Source organism: Hypanus sabinus, chromosome 21, assembly GCF_030144855.1.
Source record: "Hypanus sabinus isolate sHypSab1 chromosome 21, sHypSab1.hap1, whole genome shotgun sequence".
In the NCBI taxonomy this organism is placed as follows: Eukaryota; Metazoa; Chordata; class Chondrichthyes; order Myliobatiformes; family Dasyatidae; genus Hypanus; species Hypanus sabinus.
In genome coordinates, this window is record NC_082726.1 from 10,551,055 (window position 1) to 10,574,692 (window position 23,638).

Genomic DNA, 23,638 nt, shown 5'->3' on the forward strand with positions numbered 1-23,638 from the left:
TGTTCCCCATCTAGTAGTCACTTGTACTATTGGCTTTCAGTTAACTTCCAACATTGTCCTGCAATGGACAATTGTTCTTGATGAAGGTCCTTATTGCCTTGTTGATCTTGTACAGAGACGGGCATTCCAGTATCCATGTGTAGGGCTTTGAGTCATATGCTTTCTGGTAGTTGATTCAGGGTGTGCTTAGGTTGGTTTGCCTGGTTTTGGAGACTTACATGACTCCTTTGTCTACCAGTAGTTGATGCTTAACAACCTCTGGTTCTTTTACCAATCCACCTCTGAGCAGGGCCCAGGAACTTGCACACATGTTCATTCAGCTTGGTGGCTATGATGCCTGATAGGACCTTCCACATTGTTGACAGGCAAGTTATAGGCCAGTAGTTTGATGGTGTTGCTCCCTTGTGAGGATCCTTCATTATGGATACTGTCCTTCCTTGAGTTAGCCAGTCAGGGTGGGAGCCTGTTTCAAGCAGCTGGTTCATTTGAGCTGCCAGCTGTGTATGTAATGCTGTTAGTTTCTTCAGCCAATAGGCATGGATCAATTCAGGCCCTGGTGATGTCCAGTTCTTTATACTTGCTACCTGTTGCTGGACATCGACTGCTGTGATGGTGATTGGTTTTTCCTCTGGGAACTTTTCCAGTAAATGGATGAGAAGATATAACGTGATAGAAGGTGATCTCATTGAAACATAGTTTAAAATTCTTGTGGCCTTATCAGGGTACATACAGATTTAATGAACTGAATTGAATTGAATTTATTTCTTATATCCTTCACATACATGAGGAGTAAAAATCTTTCCGTTATGTCTGATGTTACGGATTCAAGCAACAATAAATATATGAGTTAGGCAGGGGTTTTCATAACAAATAACATGTTTATTAAACACTGAAAACAAACCCCCCCAAAAGTAAACTAATCTCTAGCGTAACCGGAAATTCACTGCTGTGCGGCAGCTTACACAGTTCTTAAAGCAATGAAGCTTAAACAGTTCTTAAAGCGATGCTGCAAAAACAGTTCTTCAAAGCAGTATTGCAAAAGTTCAAAATTCTTACAGTCCATTTAAGGGAGAGACTTTTTAAGACGATTTAAATTCTCTTTCACGTCGTATTGTTGCAGTTCCCAGTTGAACTACTTTTCCCATGAAGAATTTTACGAAGATGATATGTAACGGCTTAAAGGCACTGACTTTTGCTTTACAAAACTGTTCCCAATCCTTTCTGCTATTATTCACAGAGATTAACACGAGAACAGTCAACGAATTCCTTCCGAATGAGGATCAAACAAGGTCTAACCTGTTTCACTGTCGAAATCAATTCTCCTCGATCTTTTAACTCCCGAACTCCGGTCTTCACTCTCCACTGATTCTCAAATAGCAATATTATAAAGTAACTGCTGGCAATGACCTTTTAAACTTTAGGTATTAGATAAAACTTCATCTTTCAACTAAACTGCGTCATAACATTAAATCACGCAGTGGCATGAAGTCAACATGGCAAATCCAGCCACGAACTGCCCCTCCTCACAGGAAGGGGTCCTCCTTTTATACCCTGTAAAAAAGCCTGTCACATGACCTCTACTGGCGGGAAAATAACGTCACTCCACCATCACAAGACCATTACCTCAAGTCCAGTGCAGCTTCAACACCAGTCACGTGACAAGTACACCACTGTCACGTGTCATGGGTACGTAACACTGATGGCCTTGTGGAAGAAGCTGTCCTGGAGCCTGTTGGTCCTGGCTTTAATGCTGCGGTACCGTTTCTCAGATGATGGCAGACAAAGCAGCTGGAACAGTTTGTAGTTGGGGTGACTCGGGTCCCCAATGATCCTTCAGGCCTGTAAATGTCCTGTAAAAATCCTATCTCTATAAATGTCCTGAGTGGCAGGAAGTTCACATCTACAGATGTGCTGGGCTGTCTGCACCACTCTTTGCAGAGTCCTGTGATTAAGGGAGGTACAGTTCCCATACCTGTCAGTAATGCAGCTTGTCAGGGTGCTCTCAAATGTGCCCCTGTAGAAACTCCTCAGCATTTGGGGACTCATGCCAAACTTCTTCAACCGTCTGAGGTGAAAGAGGCACTGTTGTGTGTTTTTTTCACCACACAGCCAGTAGGTACAGACCACACGAGATCCTTGGTGATGTGTATGCCGAGGAACTTAAAGCTGTTCACTCTCTGAACCCCAGATCCATTGATGTCAATAGGAGTTAGCCCGTCTCCATTCCTCCTGTAGTCCATAACCAACTCCTTTGTTTTTGTGACATTGAGGGAGAGGTTGTTCTCTTGACGGCACTGTATCAGGGTGATGACTTCCTCTCTGTAGGCCACCTCATTATTTTTTGAGATTAGGCCAATCAATGTAGTATTACCCGCAAATCTTATTAGCAGATTGGAGCTGTGGATGGTGACACAGTCATGGGTATACAGAGAGTAAAAGAAGGGCTTAGGACACAACCCTGAGGGGCTCCTGTAATGAGGTGCAGAGGTGAGGGAGCCTACCCTTACCACCTGCTGGCGATCTGACAGGAAGTCCAGGATCCAGCTGCACAAGGCAGGGTGAAGGCCGAGGTCACTGAGCTTCTTGTCTGGCCTAGAGGGAATTATGGTGTTGAATGCTGATCTACAGTCCAAGAACAGCATTCTCACATAAGCATCCTTCTTCTCCAGCTATGTAAGGATGGTGTGTAGAGCTGTGGCTATTGCATCATCTGTCGATTGGTTGTGTTAGTCGGCAAATCGTAGGGTGTCCAGTGTGGTGGTAGCAAGCTGCAGATGAAGTCCAAGACCAGCCTCTCAAAGCATTTGCTTATTATTGAGGTGAGTGCAATAGGACACCAGTTGTTCAGACATGTTACCTTGGTCTTTTTAGGTACAGGAACAATGGTGGATGTTTTGAAGCAGGAGAGGGAGAGATTAAAAATGTCTGTAAACACACCTGTCAGTTGTGCTGCGCATATCCTGAGTACCTGCCCTGGGATGCTATCCGGTCCTGCAGCCTTGCGACTGTCGATTCATTGGAATTGCCTGTGTACTTCAGCCTCAGAGATGACCAAGGTTCAGGTCACTTCAGCAGCTCTCCTCGGGGGCTCAGTGTTGGTGACATTGAACCAAGCGTAAAAGAAGATTTAGCTCATCTGGGAGAGAGGCAGCGATGTTGGCAGTACCACTGTGTTTAGCTTTAAAGTTTGTGATGGTGTGCAGACCTTGCCATAAGTTACGTGTGTTGGTGGGAGAGAGTTGTGTCTGGACCTTCTCCCTGTATTGTCGTTTCCTTGCCTTGATGACTTTGCCTAGATCGTAGCTGCATTTCTTGAGTTCCAAATGTAAGCTCTGTCTGGTGCAGTTAGTGCAGCACACATGGAACTGTTGATCCAGGGTTTCTGGTTTGGATAGACCCTGACCAATTTTCGTGGGACAACATCCTGTGCACTTCCAAATGAAGCTTGTGACCCCACCCGTGAACTCGGAGACATCCTCATCACGAAAGACATTCCAGTTGATGTCGTCATCAAAGCAGTCTTGTAGCATGGAGACTGATCGGTTGGACCAACAGTGGACGGTTTTAACTATGGCCGCCTCTTGTTTCAGCTTCTGCCTGTACATCGACAGAACCAAGATGGAGGAATGATCCAACTTCCCAAACGCTGGATGGACAAGTGGTTTGTAAGCATTGTGGAACAGAGAGGAGCAGTGGTTGATTATGCTATCTTCCCATGTGCCCATCCGGATGTGTTGACAAAACTTCGGAGAGACTTTAGGCAGCGATGCTTTATTAAAGTCTCTGGTGATGATAACAGCCACCAATGGGTGTATAGTCTCCAGGATGCTGGAGGTCTCATACAGTTCCTTAAGAGCCATGTCAGTGTCAGTCTGTGGCAGAATATGTACAGCTGTGAACTCCCTAGGCAGCCAGAAAGTTCTACACAGCACCAAAAGGTACCCCAGATCTGGGGAACAAAAAGATTTGAGAGCATGCACATTCTGGGGGTCACACCAAGTATTATTGACCATGAGGCACATCCCACCTCCTTTATTCCCAGAGTGGTTTTTAGACCTGTCCGCGTGGTACAGGGAAAACACGGCTCGATGGCGTGATCTGGTATCTCTTCTGTCAGCCAGATCTCCACAAAGCACAAAACGTTACATTCCTTTCTTTCCTGCTGATAGGAAATCTGGCTCTCAGTTTGCACAGTTTGTTGTCCAGGTACTGATAGCCAGTAGTATGCTAGGGTGCGACGGCCAATTAGCACACTGTCTCAACCTCACCAAGACACAGGCCCTTCTCCTTTGCCTCTAGCACTGCTTCTGAGGTAGTGATGGTGTAATAAATGAGCCTGCCATGGATTGTGTAAGCAGGGGTTCTCAGTGTAGAAAAGCCAGCACGTTATGGGTAAATGCCATCTTCCTGATGTTCAGAAGAGTCAGTCGATCATATCTGATGTGATTTTCAGCTTCTTGAACAGGAAATGCCAAGGAAATTGCAGAAATTAGCAGTACACCGTAAAGTTGGTACGAAGCTCACAACACGGCACCATCTTAGAGTGGAGTTTCCCTTGGGTGGGATGTTTAGATCTAAGGATTAGTCTTTAAATAAAAGGTTGGTCTTTCAAGACAGGGAAGAGAAGAAATTTCTCCTCCAAAAGTATGGAATTCTACCCAAAAGTGCTGTGAAGGTTCACGATATTCAAAAGAGGTTGATTTAGATATTTTAGATATAAATGGAATAGAAGATGTGGGTTTGTTAATTGGTTATGATCAAAGGAGAAATGGCTGGAGTTGCTTAACACTTCAGTATAAGGGTGTTTATTAGGTGCATCAAAAATCAAACTTTCAAGAGTTAGTGAAAAGAAAACTGCTAATATTTGCAAAATCATACCTACCATACCAGAAAACACTGGAACAGCTCCGTACTTTATCTCGTGTGAACTCCTGGCAGTCCCGATCTCTTTCCCCTACTGAGACATAGGACATGCCACCTTTAATTACCCACAAAGGTAATTTAAGACTACGCAAAAGAACATAAGAAATAGAAGTAGGAGTAGGCCATCTGGCTCTTTGAGCCTGCTCCACCATTCAGTAAGATCGTGGCTGATCTGACCGTGGACTCATCTCCACCTACTTACTTTTTCTACATAACACTTCATTCCTCTGCTATGCAAAAATCTATCCACCTTTGTCTTAAATATATTTACTGAGGTAGCCTCCACTGTTTCATTGGGCAGAAATTCCATAGATTCACCACCCTCTGGGAAAAGCAGTTCCTCCTCATCTCTGTCCTAAATCTACTCCCCTCAATCTTGAATTAATATATGATGCATCCCACAATATAGTTATAATCATGTTACAAAATAAACAGAAGTATCTCCCCTTAAATACAGTATACAAACAGCATCTAGACATCCCCATTACTGAAGAAATGGAATATTACACCAGGTGTGGTGGGAAAATCACCATAAAACCAACCCAAGCACATCAGCTCGGTTTAGGACCCATTATCACAATACACGGGGAGAAACTTAGCACAGCGACAGCAGAATGGCAAGGCAATGTTTACCTGTGCAAATGTGCGTGTTTAAGGAGTGCGTATTCTGAGTGCCCTCCATCACAGGGTTAATGTAGGGATTGGGATAAAAGTTCAGAAATTATGGTTATGAATAATGGAGGAAATGTGTAGGGCTGGATGGCCTACACATGCTCTGGTTTCTTAGTTCTGTTTATTCTTATACAAGAATTAAACTATCCTGCTGTACTAGCCCATATCACTCTTCATTCAAGTTCATCAAAGTACATTTGTGGTGCTTTGTCTGAGACACTTTGCACAGCTTTGTGCCAGTAAACAATTCATGAGCTACAAAGTGCTTTGGAATATTGATAAAAACATTGAGAGATCCATATTTTTAATTCATAGAATTTGGAGCAAATTTACAGAGAATATTTTAGTATTACAAAAAAATCACTGGGCATTCTTCCCGTAGTACTTTCCCTTCAACATCCCTTCTCATGCACATCAGTCACTTACTTCCATAACCATGAGTTTACTTTACGTAGCATTTTTCAGTGATGCAGAATTGCCCTGCTGAAAGAAATAATCCACATTACTGAAGCTATATATTAACAAGTTGTAAAACCATAATAGTTGACTGTTTATGTAAAGCTTTACATTGTCTTGGTATATAGAAACATAGAAAACCTACAGCACAATACAGGCCCTTCGGCCCACAAAGTTATGCCGAACATGTCCCTATCTTAGAAATTACTAGGCTTACCTATAGCCCTCTATTTTTCTAAGCTCTATATACCTATCCAAAAGTCTCTTAAAAGACCTTATTGTATCTGCCTCCACCACGGTTGCTGGCAGCCCATTCCACGCACTCACCACTCCTTGAGTAAAATTTTTTACCCCTGACATCTGCTCTGTACCTACTCCCCAGCACCTTAAACCTGTGTCCTCTTGTGGCAACCATTTCAGCCCTGGGAAAAAGCCTCTGACTATCCACACGATCAGTGACTCTCATCATCTTACCCTCCTCTATCAGGTCACCTCTCATCCTTCGTCACTCCAAGGAGAAAAGGCCAAGTTCACTCAACCCATTCTCATAAGGCATGCTCCCCAATCCAGGCAACATCTTTGTAAGTCTCCTCTGCACCCTTTCTATGGCTTCCACATCTTTCCTGTAGTGAGGTGACCAGAACTGAGCACAGTACTCCAAGTGGGGTCTGACCAGGATTCTATATAGCTGCAACATTACCTCTCAGCTCCTAAATTCAGTTCCACGATTGATGAAGGCCATTACACCATATGCCTTCTTAATCACAGTCAACCTGTAGACTCGAACCCCAAGACCCCGCTGATCCTCCACTCTTCCAAGAGTCTTACCATTAATACTATATTCTGCCATCATATTTGACCTATCAAAATGAACCACTTCACACTTACCTGGGTTGAACACTATCTGCCACTTCTCAGCTCGGTTTTTCATCCTATCAAGGTCCCGCTGTAACCTCTTGACAGTCCCCCACACTATCCACAACACCTCCAACCTTTGTATCATCAGCAAACTTACTAACCCATCCCTCCACTTCCTCATCCAGGTCATTTATAAAAATCACGAAGAGTAAGGATCCCAGAACAGATGAGGCACACCACTGGTCACCGACCTCCATGCAGAATATGACCCATCTACAACCACTCTTTGCCTTCTGTGGGCAAGCCAGTTCTGGATCCACAAAACAATGTCCCCTTGGATCCCATGCCTCCTTAATTTCTCAATAAGCCTTGCATGGGGTACCTTAACAAATGCCTTGCTGAAATCCATATACTGCTCTTCCTACATCAATGTGTTTAGTCACATCCTCAAAAAATTCAATAAGGCTCGTAGGCACGACCTGCCCTTGACAAAGTCATGCTGACTATTCCTAATCATGTTATACCTCTTGAAATGTTCATAAATCCTATCGCTCAGGATCTTCTCCAATAACTTACCAACCACTGAGGTAAGACTCACTGGCTTATAATTCCTGGGCTATCTTTACTCCCTTTCTTGAATAAAGGAATAACATCCGCAACCCTCCAATCCTCCGGAACCTCTCCCGTCCGCATTGTTGATGCAAAGATCATCGCCAGATGCTCAGCGATCTCCTCCCTCGCCTCCCACAGTAGCCTGGGGTACATCTCATCTGGTCCCAGCGACTTATCCAAGTTGATGCTTTCTAAAAGCTCCAGCACATCCTTTTTCTTAATATTTACATGCTGAAGCTTTTCAGTCTGCTGCAAGTCATCACTGCAGTCACCAAGATCCTTTTCCATAGTGAATACTGAAGTAAAGTATTCATTAAGTATCTCTGCTATCTCCTCTGGTTCCATACTTACTTTCCCACTGTCACACTTGATAGATCCTCTTCTTTCACGTCTTATCCTCTTGCTCTTCACACTTGTAGAATGCCTTGGGGTTTTCCTTAATCCTGTCTGCCAAGGGCTTCTCATGGCCTCTTCTGGCTCTCCTAATTTCCTTCTTAAGCTCCTTCTATTAGCCGTATAATCTTTTCAATCTCTAACATTTCCTAGCTCTCTGAATCTTTTGTAAGCTTTTCTTCTTGACTAGATTTATTACAGCCTTTGTACACCATGGTTCCTGTACCCTACCATAACTTCCCTGTCTCATTGGAACATACCTATGCAAAACTCCACACAAATATCCCCTGAACATTTGCTACATTTCTTCCGTACTTTTCTCTGAGAGCATGTGTTTCCAATTTAAGCTTCCAATTTCCTACCTGATAGCCTCATATTTTCCCTTACTCCAATTAAATGCTTTTCTAACTTGTTTGTTCTTATCTCTCTCCAATGCTAGTGTAAAGGAGATAGAATTATGATCACTATCTCCAAAATGCTCTCCCACTGAGAGATCTGACAACTGACCAGGTTCATTTCCAATACCAAATCAAGTACAGCCTCTCCTCTTGTATGCTTATATACTATCGTGTCAAGAAACCTTCTTGAACACACCTTGTGTATATTGCATAGTTTTTTGAATATGACTTTGCTATTTTGAATCACTGTTTGTCATTTTGTGAAAGTAGATTTTAAATGTAGTGAGAAGGTGCTGAAAGCAAATAATCTCAAGACATCCAAGTATGTAGAGGAGAACTTGAATTGCCAAGGCATAGAAGCTACGGGCCAGGTTCATGGATTAGTAGAGATGGTAATTGATTCTTGGCATGGATAACAGACTTCTTTGTGATTCTTTAATATTTGCCAAGTAATGCAAACTAATCTAGTTTCTAAAAACTACTTCAAGGAGAGGGATAATTTGATTGCTGAATAAATTTATGTTAAAATTATTTCATTATTAAAATTATCCATTAATTGTTTTCTCCACTACAGTGAAGTCCAGGAAGAGATGATACTTGATCCAGGAGAAGCTCGATTTTTTGCATGGAGTGACCCTACAGGCATCAGGAAACTTGACTGGGGCTGTGCTTGGAAAACGGGAGAACTTGACCTGTTAAAGGTCTGTAGATATTTTAAAAATGAATGCCTGAGGAAAGTCTTCACAGTTCATTCTGTACCCATTTGGGCCTCAAGGCTACATTGATGTAATTTTTGCAGCAGTAATCTGCTGCAAGAACTCAGTGGGTTAAGCAGCATCTATAGGAGGAAAGGAATTGTTGACAGATAGACCACAGTAGATTCCTTTAGTACTTAGTAGATTCCTTTATCACTATTACATAGTTCATGAACTGCCTGGCTTTACAGCAGAGCCAGTCATGGTGCAATTGATCTGGTTGCTGCCATCTTGTTTTCTTGAGAGGACATCGTTCCCATCCTACAGTGTTCAAACTGACAGGCTTGTTTGAAAGTGGAACAGTCACAGGAAAAGCACTACCTGTCTGCCCCTACTGATGGCCACCTATCTATCCATATTCTGGTTTAAGATGGTTGTGGTGAATCTCAGTGTCTTCTGGCTGGTGGCCAATGAAATAATGAAAACAACTAAATACTTAGTTTATCAGAAAAAGTGTGATTAACAATCATTGTTAACAATATCCTGAAACTTCCCTTTGAACTTGGAGGCATTTTGATGTGACAGGTAGGGCATGGACTCATTGCTGAGAGCAAGGGAAACCCGAGGTTCAAATAATTCAAGTGCTGGGCTGAATTGGAAAGTATAGCCCAACTCAAAGCATTGAGGTACAGGCCCCAAAGCATATGGAAGTGATTGAACCCCATATTTCAAAGCTACGTTTAATGTCTGAGAAATGTATACAATATGCATCCTGAAATACTTTTCCTGTGCAACTATCCATGAAAACAGAGGAGTGCCCCAAAGAATGAATGACAAGTAAATGTTAGAACCCCAAAGCCCCTCCCAGCTCCCCCCACCCCCCCCACCAGCAGAAAAAATGCTTTGGCGTCCACCACCGAGCACTCAAGCCTGCAGCAAAGCATCAGCAAAGACACAGACTTGCAGTACCCCAAAGACTACTCATTCAACCGGTATTTAACATACCATAGTCTCTCTCTCTCCCTAATAAGAGAGAATGAGTTGTCTCTGTTTCACAGTGAGAGGGGAGACATAATAAACAACTCGCTGATTTACGGTGTTAAAAGTATGTTGCATTGCTTTTTCCAAACTCTGTTCCTAAAGTACTTGGGTCTCTGGACACACAGCCAGGAGCCAGTTCGCTGCTTTCGATCTTCTGCCACATCCTTGACATACCGAATAACAGACAGTCATGAAACCCCGAGCGCGGGTCCCATTCCCGCAAAGATCCGAAGTCAGCGTGTAACTCCAAGTCAGGGTCTTCAAAAGAACCCTGAAAGGGAAAAATAGAGATATTAAAGATGACAATAGAGTTGTTTCCGAAGATGCAAGCAAAGGAGTCACCATTAGGCACCATTGTCTCCTCTTAAGCTCCTCCTCTACTTAATTGACGATTTAAGGACCAGGCCAGATTGGTAAGGTTGGATACAGGCTGAATCGAGGCAGCGGGGTCCAGACTCCAGAGCATGTCAAACTGACTGACAATGATTTAGGTGCCGGGCCAACTGAAAAGATCAGAGTGTCAGGGCCTGAGGCAATGAACAGACTGGTTCAGCTGCTTGCTCTGTGACATTTACTCGGCTTTGCACTGAACTAAGGATTCTCTTTGTGGATTTCAGTTCAGAATGCTATTTGCTTGTGTTTACTGTTTGCATAATTAAACTAGGTAATTTCTAAAGTAACTACGTGTTCGACACAGCATTGTGGGCAGAAAGGCCTGTATAGTGCTGTAGCTTTTCTATGTAATTGTTTTTTTCTGCGCACATTGGGTGTTTGACGGTCTTTTTTTATTGGGTCCTTTGGTGTTTCTTTGTTTTGTAAGGAGACGAAGCTGAAGGTTGTATAAAGTATACATCCTTCAATAATAAATGTATTTTGAACTTGAAGCCCTATATCAGGATTCACAGTTGCTACACGAACCACTGAGCTCCTGCAGTTGATTATTTGTAGCTCCAGATTACAGCATCTGCAGTCTCTTTTGTCTCCTAATTTTAATGAAACCTGTCAGGATTACTAATCCAGTAACATTTTGACAGATAAAGTGCAGATTAACTGTCTGATGGTAGTTCAGTTCAATGGTAGTTCAATGCGCATTATCAGAAAAGTACAAAGCATTTGTGACAAACAATCTGTTGAAAGAGCTAAGTGGGTCGACCAGCATCTGTGGGAGGAAACCCTGCATAAAGACTGGAAGGTGGCTGGTGTTACACCATCATATAAGTACAGATGCCCTGGGTGCCATAAGTAGTGGAGTGGTGTGACTTGATTTTAGCTTGGGGCATTGTAGTTCAATCCCAGCTTCCTCTGTATGGATCCTTTGTATATCCTCCCCATGGAATGTGTGGGTTTTCTCTGTGCGCTCCGGTTACATGCTACGGTCCAAAGATGTACTAGTTATGTTAATTGGTCATTAGAACTTGTCTTGGTATTAGGTTAGGGTTAAATAGGGGATGTTGGGGGCTGCTGGACGTTGCAGCCATATTTCTAAATAAATAATTATTTAAAACTTGGGAATTTTGACCAGTAAAACTAATATCTGTGGTCGGTATGTTACTGTAAGGGATTCTGTGGGATAAGATATACAAGCAATTGGAAAGTCGGGGGTTGATTAAGTCTGCATAGCTTTGTGCATGGGAGATCATATCTCATGAATTTGATTAAGCTTTATGAAGAAATAAACAGAAAGGATGATGAGGGCAGAGTGAGAGATAAGGTCTGTATGGGCCTTTGGTAAGGTAGGGCAAGTTAGATCACATGGGAGAACTTTATAACTGAGTACAGAATTTGGGTTGGTGGTAGGAAGTAGAGGGTGATGATGCAAGGTTGTTTTGCAGATTGCACCAAGAATTTTTCAGAAAGGAAACCAGATGCCTATACCTGGCCAGTCTGCACAAACAAGTTTAACTTGTGACCTCTTTCTGTAATGAGCTACCAAGCCCTGCTCTTGTAACAGGCTATTAATTGGTGCACTGGAGTGGTTCAAGAGGCAGTCTATCTTCCCCTTGGGAGAAACTCAAGTGCTCATCATCAGCTGCCTGGGTTCTGCTCACTTTCAAAGAGCATGGTTGAAATAATGGGAAGAAGCTGTTTCACATCTTAACAGTCCTTGTCCTAATGCTATTACTGATACCATCAACCATCAACCTCTTGATGGTCTTGATGGTGGATGGTCAAAGAGATTGTGTAACAGATGGGAGGGATCCTTGACAGCACTCAGCGCCCTGCGTACACAGCGCTTCTTATAGGTGGGAGTCAGAACTCGATGATCCCCTTAGCAGTACTCACAATCCTTTGTAGGGATTTGTGGTCAGATGCCTTGCAATTTCTGTATCAGATGGTGATGCAGCTGGCCAGGAAACTCTGAATGGTCCTGATGAAGGATCTCAGCCCAAAATATCCTTTCCATAGATGCTACCTGACCTGCTGAGTTCCTCCAGCATTTTGTATGTGTTACTTGTGTTGGGATTTACCACCAAACCATTAATTGGATCTCACAAGTCTCTGAATCTTTCACCTACTTTGCTCTGTTAATAAAGGTAAGTATAGATCTCAAGGGAAAGTGTTAAATTAGGGAGGGGGGAAATTATGACAGAGTTATGCAGGAGCTAGTGAGTGTTAGTTGGGGACAGCTATACTTGGGCAAATCCATATCTGACATTGTGGGTGTTTAAAGACCAACTGCACAGAGTACAGAACCAATATGTTCTAATAAAAAGGACAAGCAAGGCAAGGCTAGAGATGATGATAGAAGTTATAAATACAGTCAAGTTGTAAAAGGATGTATATGTAAGGTTTAGGAAGTTGAAATTGAACAGGGTACCGAAAAAGGATATGAAGAAGTCAGAAAAGAACTCCAATGGGAATTGGGAGGATTAGGAGCAGCCATGAAATGTAGTTAGTAAGTTGAATTAAAGAGTATCTCGGGGCATTCTGTTGGAGAAGATGCTTAGGGATCAGATTAATGAGTATATAGAAAAACATGACCTAATTATGGGCAATCTGCTTGGATTTGTACGGAGCAGGTCATCTTATTGTCGACTGAGTTTTCAAAGAGGTGACAAAGGTAATCCATGTAGGTAGAGCAGTGGATGTTGTTCATATGTATTTTAGTAAGGCATTTGAAAAGGTCCCTCATGGTGGAGGGTCATTCATAAGATTAAGATGCGTGGAATCCAAGTCCGTAGCTCTCTGAAAGTTAATAGCATGGTAAAGGTGACATGTGGCATACTTGCCTTTATTAAGTTAATAACTTGGTTTGTTTACTATGGAGTGATGAATGCTATGAGAAAGCCTGATAGAAATTTATTAAATTATGAGAGTCATAGAGTAGAGGGGTGATAACTTTTTTCTCAGTGTCAAAATATCTAATATCAGAGAGCATACATTAAGATGAGGGTGTGAAAGTACAAAGGAGATGAGCAGAGGAAGTTTTTTTTTTACATAGAGTGGTGGACACCTGGAATGCGCTGACTGGGGTGGTGCTGAAGGCAAGTATGGTAGTTCTTAAGAGGCACTTAGATGGTAAATTAGCATAGTGGTTAGTGTAAAGCTTTATGGCACCAGTGATCACAAATTAGGGTTCAATTCCCTCACTGTTCATATGATCTCTCTGTGATTACTGGGTTTCCTCCAGGTGCTCATGTTTTCTCCTACAATTCCTAAGATGTACTGTTGGGGTTAGTGAGTTGTGGGCATGCTATATTGATGCTGAAAGCGTGACGACACTGGTAGGGATAATCCTCGGACTGTGTTGGTGCAAACGACAGATTTCACTGTATATTTTGATGTACATGTGACAAATAAAGCCAACCTTTAATTCTTTCATAAGTATGCAGAGAATAGGGGGTGTTATAGACCATGTGTGAACAGAAGGGTTTAGTGTAATTAGATTTAATTAGGTTAGTTAGTTTGGCACAACATTACAACATTGTGGCAAAAAGGTCGTGTTCCTGTGGTATACTACTCGATGTCATATGTCAAATGCAGTCTGACACAAAACAGGAAGAAAGCTACTTCCAGTAAATTTTCTAAATGAAGTCGTGAGACAATACTATAAAGATAGATAATGGAAATACTCAGCAGGTCAGGCAGCATCTGTGGGATGAGCTAACATTTCAAATCATTAGAACTTTAATTTTAGATTTCCAGAAAATACAGTTATTTATGATCAGCATGACATACAAAATCTTTAAGTAATAGCTTTATTCAAGTTGTCTCATTGCTCGTATTGTTTTCATTTTACAGGATCAGTTTGGACAATTCCCTTGGAATACCAATAATCAGATTTATTGGATTTCCTTCCTTGATGGACGACAGCGTGTGTTGCTATTTACTGAAGATGTGGCCATTGTTTCTAAAGCACAGCAAGCTGAAGACTTAAAACAGTTTGAAAAAGGAATTACGGTTTCTCTTCATAGCCTTGGTTTATCACTTGTTAACAATGAAAGCAAACAAGAAATTGCTTACATTGGAATTACCAGGTTAGCTTTGCTTTTCTTCAACAAAATTGGTTTAAGCAAATGGTTCAAATGAATTTAATAGAAGATCCTGATTCTGCTCGTCTTATGGTCTAAGGTCAAAAATATGATGTTTTGTGGGTAACGTCTCTCAGTTGTTAGGGCTTGAAAATATTTGGCTCATTCAATAATTTGAATTGAACATTTTAAGTAAAAGGTGCTTTGTACCTTGAAAAGAATTAATGCATAATGAAACATAATCAGTTATAAAGTAATGGGAATAAACCCAGAAAATTCTAGAAACATTTTTCTTTAGATGCAGTTCTATCCTGACCACTAGTGCTGTTTACGAGGAGTTTGCACGTTCTCATTGTGACTGCATGATTTGTCTCTGAGGTTCCAGTTTCCTTCTAAACATTAAGGTCACATAGGTTGGCCATTACTTGGCCATTACGGTATACCTGAATGGTTGAATCTGCGGGATGTTGATGGAAATGTGAGGAGAATAAAATGGAATTGGTTAAGATTGGTGTAAGTAGATGGTTGATGGTTGGCACAGACACAGTGGGTTAAATACTATAGAAAGAAAATCGTTAAATGTTTCAGGTCTGGTAGTAATGAAGACCCAGATAACAATTCTCTTCCCTTTGCTTTTCCGTAGATGCTGAGTGGCCTAGTGAGTTTCTATCATTTTCAGTTTTTATTTCAGATATCCAACATCTACAGCATATTTTGATTTTCAATTTAAAATTAATTGAACAAAAAAAATCATAGTTTGCATCATTAAACAAAAGTACAGAAAAAATGCAATGTAACAAATCCAGCTCTCACTCTGATTGTAAAAATTACAAATAAATTTCCTGAATCTCAGAATTTTCCTGAGACTCCCCATCTTTCTGCATGTTTACTCATTAGCTTTACTGTTCTTGTTAATATCATTGCCATCTCAGAAGAATTATCCAATCCATTTTGATTCATCTAACAAAGGCTGTACGTTCGGTTACTTTCTCTACTTACGCAGTTTTAGCAAAGAACTATCATCCCCGAACTCTGCAGACAAAAGCCTTTTCGAATTTGTACTGATTTGATGATAATGGAGGGTTCTGTTACAATGCTACACATGGAATAATCCTCACAGATTTGCTGTTTGCTATTGTTATCATCTGCAAACTTTTTTTTCAGATTCAACATGAACTATTGAAAGAGAGAAAAGGTTTTTACTTCATAATGACATATATAATTTTTAATTAAATACTTGGGAATTTTATTTTTAAGTGAACAATTACCAGAAGTCATAATTCTGACTTACAGTGAATCACAAACTTACCATCACAAGTTTTTGAAATGTGTTTTAGATGCTTTGTCTAAAGCCGCTTCATCAAAAATGAAGTAAAAATATGGAGATCAATTCCCTTGTGACAAACCTGTGCACTGTCTGATATGGCTAGTTCATTTAATCACCTTGTTATGACATTGAGATATAGGTAGAGCAAACAATCTGCTGGACGAACTCAGTGATTTCCTCCATCAGTTTGTCTGTTGCTCCATATTCCAACCCCTGCAATCCCTTATGTCTCCGTTTAGATTTAGAGCATGTTGTATTGTGAATTTGTGGTATTGAGGATTTATAATATTATGTTCAAAATATTATTGCAGTTTGAATATTATTTCATTATTTAATGTATAAATTTTTTGCTCTGTTAAGATTACATGTCTTTGATTTATAAACCTATTTTCCCAGTCCTCCTGATGCACATTTTAATTATAAATTGATAGATTACTATCAGTTTATGATGGTAATGATAAATTACAATCATTAGTGATCATAATGCCATTAGTTTCAAGGTAATTATGAAAAAAGGTTAGTTCTGGTCCTCGGGTTGAGATGTTAAATTGGAGAAAGGCCAATTTTGATGGTATCAGAAAGGATCTGGCAAGTGTGGATTGGACCGCCTATTTTTTGTCATAAGTGTACTTGGTAAATGGAAAGCCTTCAAAAGTGAAATTTTGAGAGCAAAAGACTTGTCAGAATAAAAGACAAGGACACCAGGTTTAGGGAACCTTGTTTTTTGAGAGATGTTGAGGCCTTGGTTAAGGTGGTGAAGGAGAATCCTAAGGGCTTCTATAGATGGGTTAAGAGCAATAGGATTCCAAGAGACAAAATTGGTCCTCTGAAAGATCAGAATGGTAATCTATGCATGAAGCCAAAAGAGATGGGGGAGATCCTAAATATTTTATTTTGCCTTTGTATTTACTCACAAAACAGGCAGTATCTATAGAGGTGAGGCAAAGCAGCAGCAAAGTCATGGCCCCATACAGATTATAGATAAGGATGTGTTTGCTGTCTTGAGGCAAATTAGGGTGGACAAATCCCCAGGACCTTGCAAAGTATTTCCTTGGACCCTGTGGGAAGCAAATGCAGAAATCGCAGAGGCCCAACAGAGATATTTAAATCATCCTTAGTGACAGATGGGGTCCCGGAGGATTAGAGGATAGCTAATATTACATTGTATAAGAAAGGCTTCAAGAATAAACCAGGAAATTATAGGCTGGTTAGCATGACATCAGTGGTGAGAAAGTTACTGGAAGTTATTCTAAGTGACTGGATATATGAGCATTTGGATGGAAAGAGACTGATTAGGGATAGTCAGTATGGCTTTGTGTGTGGTAGATTGTGTCTAACCAATGTTTGAGAGATTTTGGGGAAGTAACCAGGAAAGTTGCTGAAAGCAAGGCAGTGGATGTTGGCTACATGGACCTTAGCAAGGTATTTGACAAGGTCCCACATGGGGGATTGATGAAGAAGGATCATTTGCTTTGGCATTCAAGCTGAGGCAGTAAATTGGGTTAGACGTTGGCTTTACGGCTGAAGCCAGCAAATGGTAGTAGATAGTTGCCTCTCACTAGTGATAGATGGAGGCCTGTCACTAGTGGAGTGCCACAGGGTTCAGTGCTGAATCTTCTATTGTTTGTCATCAATATCAATGATCTGGATGATAATGTGGTTAACTAGATTGGCAAATTAGTAGATGACACCAAGATTGGGGGTGCAGTGAACAGCAAGGAAGACTTTCACAGCTTGCAGCAAGATCTGAACCAGCCGGAAAAATAGGCTGAAAAATGGCAGATGGAATTTAATGCAAGCAATTGTGAGAGGTTGCACACTGCAAAGTCCAACCAGGATGGATCTTACGTAGTGAACAGTCAGGCACTGAGAAGTGCTGTAGAACAAAGGGATCTGGGAATACTGGCTCACAATTCATTGAAAGTAGCATCACAGGTAGATAGGGTTGTGAAGAAAGCTTTTGCCACATTTGTCTTCATAGATCAAAGTATTGAATATAGGTGTTTGGATGCTATGTTGAAGTTGTATAAGACATAGGTGAGGCCTAATTTGGAGTATTATGTGCAATTTTGGTCACCTAACTGCAGGGAAGATGTAAATAAAATTGAAAGAGCACAGAGAAAATTTATAGGAATGTTGCTGGAACTGAGACCAGAAGACATAAGAACAGAATTAGGCTGAACCAGTGGAAGGCCCTCTTGCCCTAGACTCCCTCACCATGGGAAACATCCTTACCACATCTAATTTGTGTTGGCATTTTAACATTTGAAAGGTTTTAATTCCAGTGACTACAGACCCAGAGCCATCAAATGTTCCTCGTATGATGATCCTTTTATTCCTGGAATCATCCTGTGAATCTCCTCTGAACCCTGCCATTGCCATCACATCCTGAGTTATAAGGGAAGCTCATAAGATACAGGAGCAGAATTAGGCCGTTTCACCCATTGTCTGTGCTCAGCCATTTCATCACAACTGATTCATTTTCCCTGTCAGCCCCAATGTCCTGCTTTCTCCTCGTATCTCTTCATACCCTGACTGATCAAATGTACATACAGACTTTACCTCCACAGCTACCTGTGGCAAAGAATTCCACAGATTCACCATTCTCTGGCTAACGAAATTCCACGTTATCTCTATTCTAATAGGACACCTCTCTGTTCTCAGGATGTGTCCTCTGGTCTTAGACTCTCCCTCCACAGGAAACATCCTTTCCACATCCACTCGATCAAGGCCTTTTGCCATTCTATAGGTTTCAATGAGGTCACCCATCATTCTTTTGAATTCTAGTGAACACAGGCCCAGAGCCATCAAATGCTCTTCATATGACAAGCTGTTCAAACCTGGAATCATTTTCATGAACCTCCTTTGAACCCGCTCCAGTTTAAGCACATCCTTTCTAAAATAATGGGCCCAAAACTGCTCTCAGTACTCCAAGTGAGGCCTCACAGTGCTTTATGAAGTCTCAACATTACATCCTTGCTTTTATATTCTAGTCCACTTGAAATCAACGCTAACATCGTTGCATTTGACTTCCTCACCACAGACTCAATCTGCAAATTAAACTTTAGGGAATCCTGCACCAGTCCCTTTGTGCTTCACTTTTGTATTTTTTCTCCATTTCGACAATAATCTACCCTTCTATTTCTTCTACCAAAGTGCATGACCATACACTTCTGAACACTGTATTCCATCTGCCTCTTCTTTGCCATTCTTCTAATTTGTCTAAGTCCTTATATAGCCTACTTCCTCAAAACTGTCTGCTCCTTCACCTATCTTTGTATCATCTGCAAACATTACAACTAAGCTATCAATTCCATCATCCAAATCATTGACATATAACGTAAAAAGAATCAGACCCAACACAGATCCATGTGGAACACCACTAGTCACTGGCAGTCAATCAGAAAGGATCCATTTATTCCCACTCTTTGCCTCTTGCTTTATCAAAGTCACTGCTTTATCAAAGCAAGAATCTTTCCTGTAATACCATGGGGTTGTAGCTTGTTAAGCACCGTCACATGTGGCACCTTGTCAAAGGCCTTCTGAAAATCCAAGGACACAACATCAACTGATTCTCGTCTGTCTATCCTGCTTGTTATTTCTTCAAAGAATTTCAACAGATTTGTCAGGCAAGATTTTCCCTTGAGGAAACTATGCTGACTACGGCCTATCCAAAGTTCCCTGAGACCTCATCCTTAATAATTGACTCCAACATCTTGCCAACCACTGAGATGACTAACTGGTCTATAGTTTGCTTTCTTCTGCCTATCTCCCTTCTTGAAGAGTGGAGTGACATTTGCAATTTTCCTGTCTTCTGGAGCTGCACCAGAATCTAGTGATTTTTGAAAGATAATTACTAATGCCTCCACGATCTCTTCAGCCACCTCTTTCAGAACCCCAGGGTATACATCATCTAGTCCAGGGGACTTATCTACCTTCAGACCTTTCTTGGGACCTTTCCCAAGAACTTCTCTGTAGTCATAGTAATCTCATACACCTCATGATTTCTGACTCCCAGAACTTCCACCAAACTTCTTCTGTCTTCTACAGTGAAGACTGATACAAAATACTTACTCAGTTTGTCTGTCTTTTCTTTGTCCCCCCATTACTACTGCTCTAGCGTTGTTTTTGAGTGGTCCAATATCCTCTCTTGCCTCTCTTTTACACTTCCATGCACATCTTCTTCCCCTTTGAATCTTTATGCCACTGACATACGTTTACAGTTGCCAATTAACCTTTTGGATCAGAGAGGAAACTGGAGCATCCATAGGAAATGCACCCAGTTAAGATATGTGCAGACAGTACCTGATTGGACCTGTTCCCTGGAACAGTGATGAGTAGTACTTCCCTAAATCCAGTTCTCAGTTAATTTTGGAAGGTTGTTGCAACTTTTGATAAATGTTGAGGTAACTATATATTGAAAATGTTCCTCATAACAGTAAATAAATGGTCAAATAACACAAAATACAAATGTAAAATTTTTGGAAACAAAATGTGGAAAAATTCAGCTGTATACGTTTGCTGAAGACTGCCATGTCAAAGTTATTATCTGAAGCTGTCTCTATAATTAGTTCTAAGATTTTGTTTTTGAAGTATTAAAACATTAAAAAATAGGTAAGTAAAGTTGGTGTGGAAAAAGAATTATTTCTGAAGGTTTTCTATCCCTTTATTTTATTTAGAGACAGGGCAGAACAAGGCCTTCAGCCCAACGAGCTGCACTATCCGGCAGCCCATTTATTTAACCTTGGCCTAATCACATGAGAATTTTACAATGACCAATTAACCTACTAACTTGTACTTCTTTGGACAGTGGGAGTAAACCAGAGCACCCAGAGGAAACTCATGCAGTCAAGGGGAGAATATACAGTTCCTTACATATGATGCTGGATTTGAACTCTGTACTCCACAATGCCGTGAACTGAACTAGTATTGCACTTAACCCTTAAGTGACACCACACAGCTCAGTAAAATATTTGAGCATTTATTTTAATTTTTAATCAGTTTTCATTCTGTTTTCAGCTCTGGTGTTGTCTGGGAAATGAAACGCAAGCAGCGGTGGAAGCCATTTAGTCAAAAGCACATCAATCTTTTGGAACAGGCTTATCAAAAACATCTGACGACAAGGACTGAAGAGCACTGGATTAAGTTGGATAATAACTTAGAGGTAACATAAAGAGTTCTTGTCTATCTGAGTGTGAGTTCCGGTGAATGTGTTAGCTCACAACAATAGTTCTTGACATTTTAATTGGAACTCATCAAACTCCAAAAGTCAATAAGTCACTTGACGATTTCCCTTTCTCTTACTGTGTGAGCCTTTATTTAATAAAAACCTTTGACTGACATTGTTCTCTTACATTCCACTGGTTCAGCTACCACCACCCTGCCCCCCACTTCGTGAGCGACATTCAACATTTGGAAGATTGTTTTCTGTATACTTCCTCGAAAAATACCACTATGAAAATTATTGATCGATCATTTGCACTTCCACCATATATTTGTGATATGTACAGAGAATAAATATATATAGTAATTGGGAAACAAATCAACCTATCTAAAAGAATCAATGCAAGCACATATCCTGTTTCTAATTATGTTCTGTTGACTAATGGGAAAACTTCTTCTCCTTTTCTCTGCTTTCAACTTGTGGGAATTCTGAGATAAAAGTTAGTGCCAATTTGAAAACTGCATTTACAGATTACTTCTGGAACAGAAATCTTCAGTCCTTGGTGGTCATGCAGAATAATTCTTTAATGTAACTTTACCTTTCAAATACTTATCTTTTTGATAGCATTCATGAAGGAATGCGTACTCATTTATGTTTGTCTAACAGTAGTGAAACGCTTTGAGTGAAAGCCATGCAGTGATCTGGGTACAGGATCATCTACCCACAGTTGATTTGCTACTGTGGTGGCATTTCTGTTTGATGCAAGATTACCCTGCTTTTTTATTTTAGGCTAATTTTCACCGGATGGAAACTCGATTGCCTCAGCAAATGAGCATCAAGCGAGACTTTATATCAGGAATTCATGTTGAATACAAACAGTCAGCTCATCATAGGAGCTTACGTGCACAATTATATTGGCTGCAGGTAAAGTTTCAATCCTCTTGCATTGTAATGGTATTGTTTTATTAAGGTCGGTTTGGTTTTGGGTTCTATCGAATTAAGAGAGAAGACTACACACAGGTCAAGGTGAGAGATTTAAAAGCGAACACTTGCAGGTTTTTAACTTTTCAGGCAGCCCAATCGAATTACAATTCTTTAGCAAGGGCAAATAAAGCCACGGTAGGGACAAGCAGAGCAGCCGTTGTGTGAGTGGACCAGTGTTAGAGTGGGGAAGTTTTGGTTCAGTAGACTTGGGTGAGGTAATTTTCTGTTCATCTGTTAGTGTATAGTTAATGGCATGAAAATGGCTCCAGAGTCAGTGTTGTGTTCTTTGTGTGAGAAATGAGAATTCTGAAAGACCTTCAGCCTCCCAGATAACCACATCTGCATCAGGTGCACCGAGATGCAGTTCTTCAGAGAACATACTAAGGAATTAGAGCTGCATCTCAAAGTTCCTCAGCTTGTACAAAAAACTTAGGAGTTTATAGGAGCTACAGGGAGGTAGTCACCCCTAAGTTGCAGAAGGCAGGTACTGTCAGGAGAGGGAAAGGAAATGGGCAGCCAGTGCAGAGTACCCATGTCCATTCCCCTCAATAATAGGTATACCACTTTGGATCCTTTTGAGGAGGACAACCTACCAGAGTGAGCAGCAGTGACTGAGACTCTGACACTGAATGTGGCGCGCTGGCTCAGAAGGGAAGGGGGCGGGTAGAGGACTGCAGTACTGACAGGGGATTCTACAGTTAGAGGAGTATACATGAGACTCTGTGGGCATGAAAGTGACACCCAAATGATATTTTGCCTCCCAGGTGCTAGGGTGTGGGAAGTCTTGGATCAGGTGCATGGTATTTTAAAGTGCGAGGGTGAGCAGCCAGAAGACTTGGTACATATTGGCACCAATGACATAGGTAGGAAAAGGGAGGTGGTCTTGAAGAGAAAATTTAGGGAATTGCTTAGGAAGCTGAAAAACAGGAGCTCCAGGATAGTAATCTCTGGATTACTGCCTGTGCCGCGTGCCAGTGAAGGTAAAGGTAGGATGACTTGGCAGATGAATGTATGGCTGAGGAACTGGTGCAGAGGGCAGGGGTTCAGATTTCCGGATCATTGAGTACTCTTCTGAGGTGGGTATGATCTGTAAAAAAAAAAATACAGAGAGAGACCAATATCCTTGCAGGCAGGTTTGCTAGAGCTGTTGGGGACAATTGTCAAGGACATGGGAACCATAGTGATAAGGCTGAAGATGGGGCAGTTTGTATACATCTGGATGCAGTGTGTAGTGACTCTGTGGTCTGTGAGGGAAGGACAGGCAGATGATGGAGCAAAATTGCAGTCAGTGGGATGAGCTCAAGTGTAACATGGGGGCAATGTTGAAAATAGTGATGATTACAGGACTGAAAGTGTTATATTTGAATGCACGCAGTATACCGAATAAGGTAGATGATCTTGTCGCACAATTAGAGATTGGCAGATGTGATGTGGGTATCTCAGAGTTGTTGTAAGAAAATCATATTTGGGAGCTTTAACATCCAAGGATGCAGATTGTATCAAAAGGACAAGCAGGTTGGTAGATGGGGTGTGCTGTTACTGTTGGTAAGAAAAATGAAATAGAATCCTTAGAAAGAGGTAACATAGGATTGGAGAATGTAGAATCTTTGTGGGTAGCATCAAGGAACTGTAATACAGTCCTT

The 23,638-nt window shown here is 41.2% G+C and overlaps 1 protein-coding gene across 3 annotated transcripts in view; it reads left to right on the top strand.

The window, feature by feature from the left end:
• Nucleotides 1-23,638, top strand: part of vps13c (vacuolar protein sorting 13 homolog C) — a 386,360-nt gene that overhangs the window by 274,487 nt on the left and 88,235 nt on the right. For all 3 annotated transcript variants that reach the window (XM_059945986.1, XM_059945984.1, XM_059945985.1), the window contains 4 exons: nucleotides 8,887-9,013; nucleotides 14,291-14,526; nucleotides 20,867-21,011; nucleotides 21,801-21,935. In XM_059945986.1, coding sequence (XP_059801969.1) covers nucleotides 8,887-9,013; nucleotides 14,291-14,526; nucleotides 20,867-21,011; nucleotides 21,801-21,935 — 643 coding nt within the window. The remainder of the gene's footprint in view (nucleotides 1-8,886; nucleotides 9,014-14,290; nucleotides 14,527-20,866; nucleotides 21,012-21,800; nucleotides 21,936-23,638) is intronic.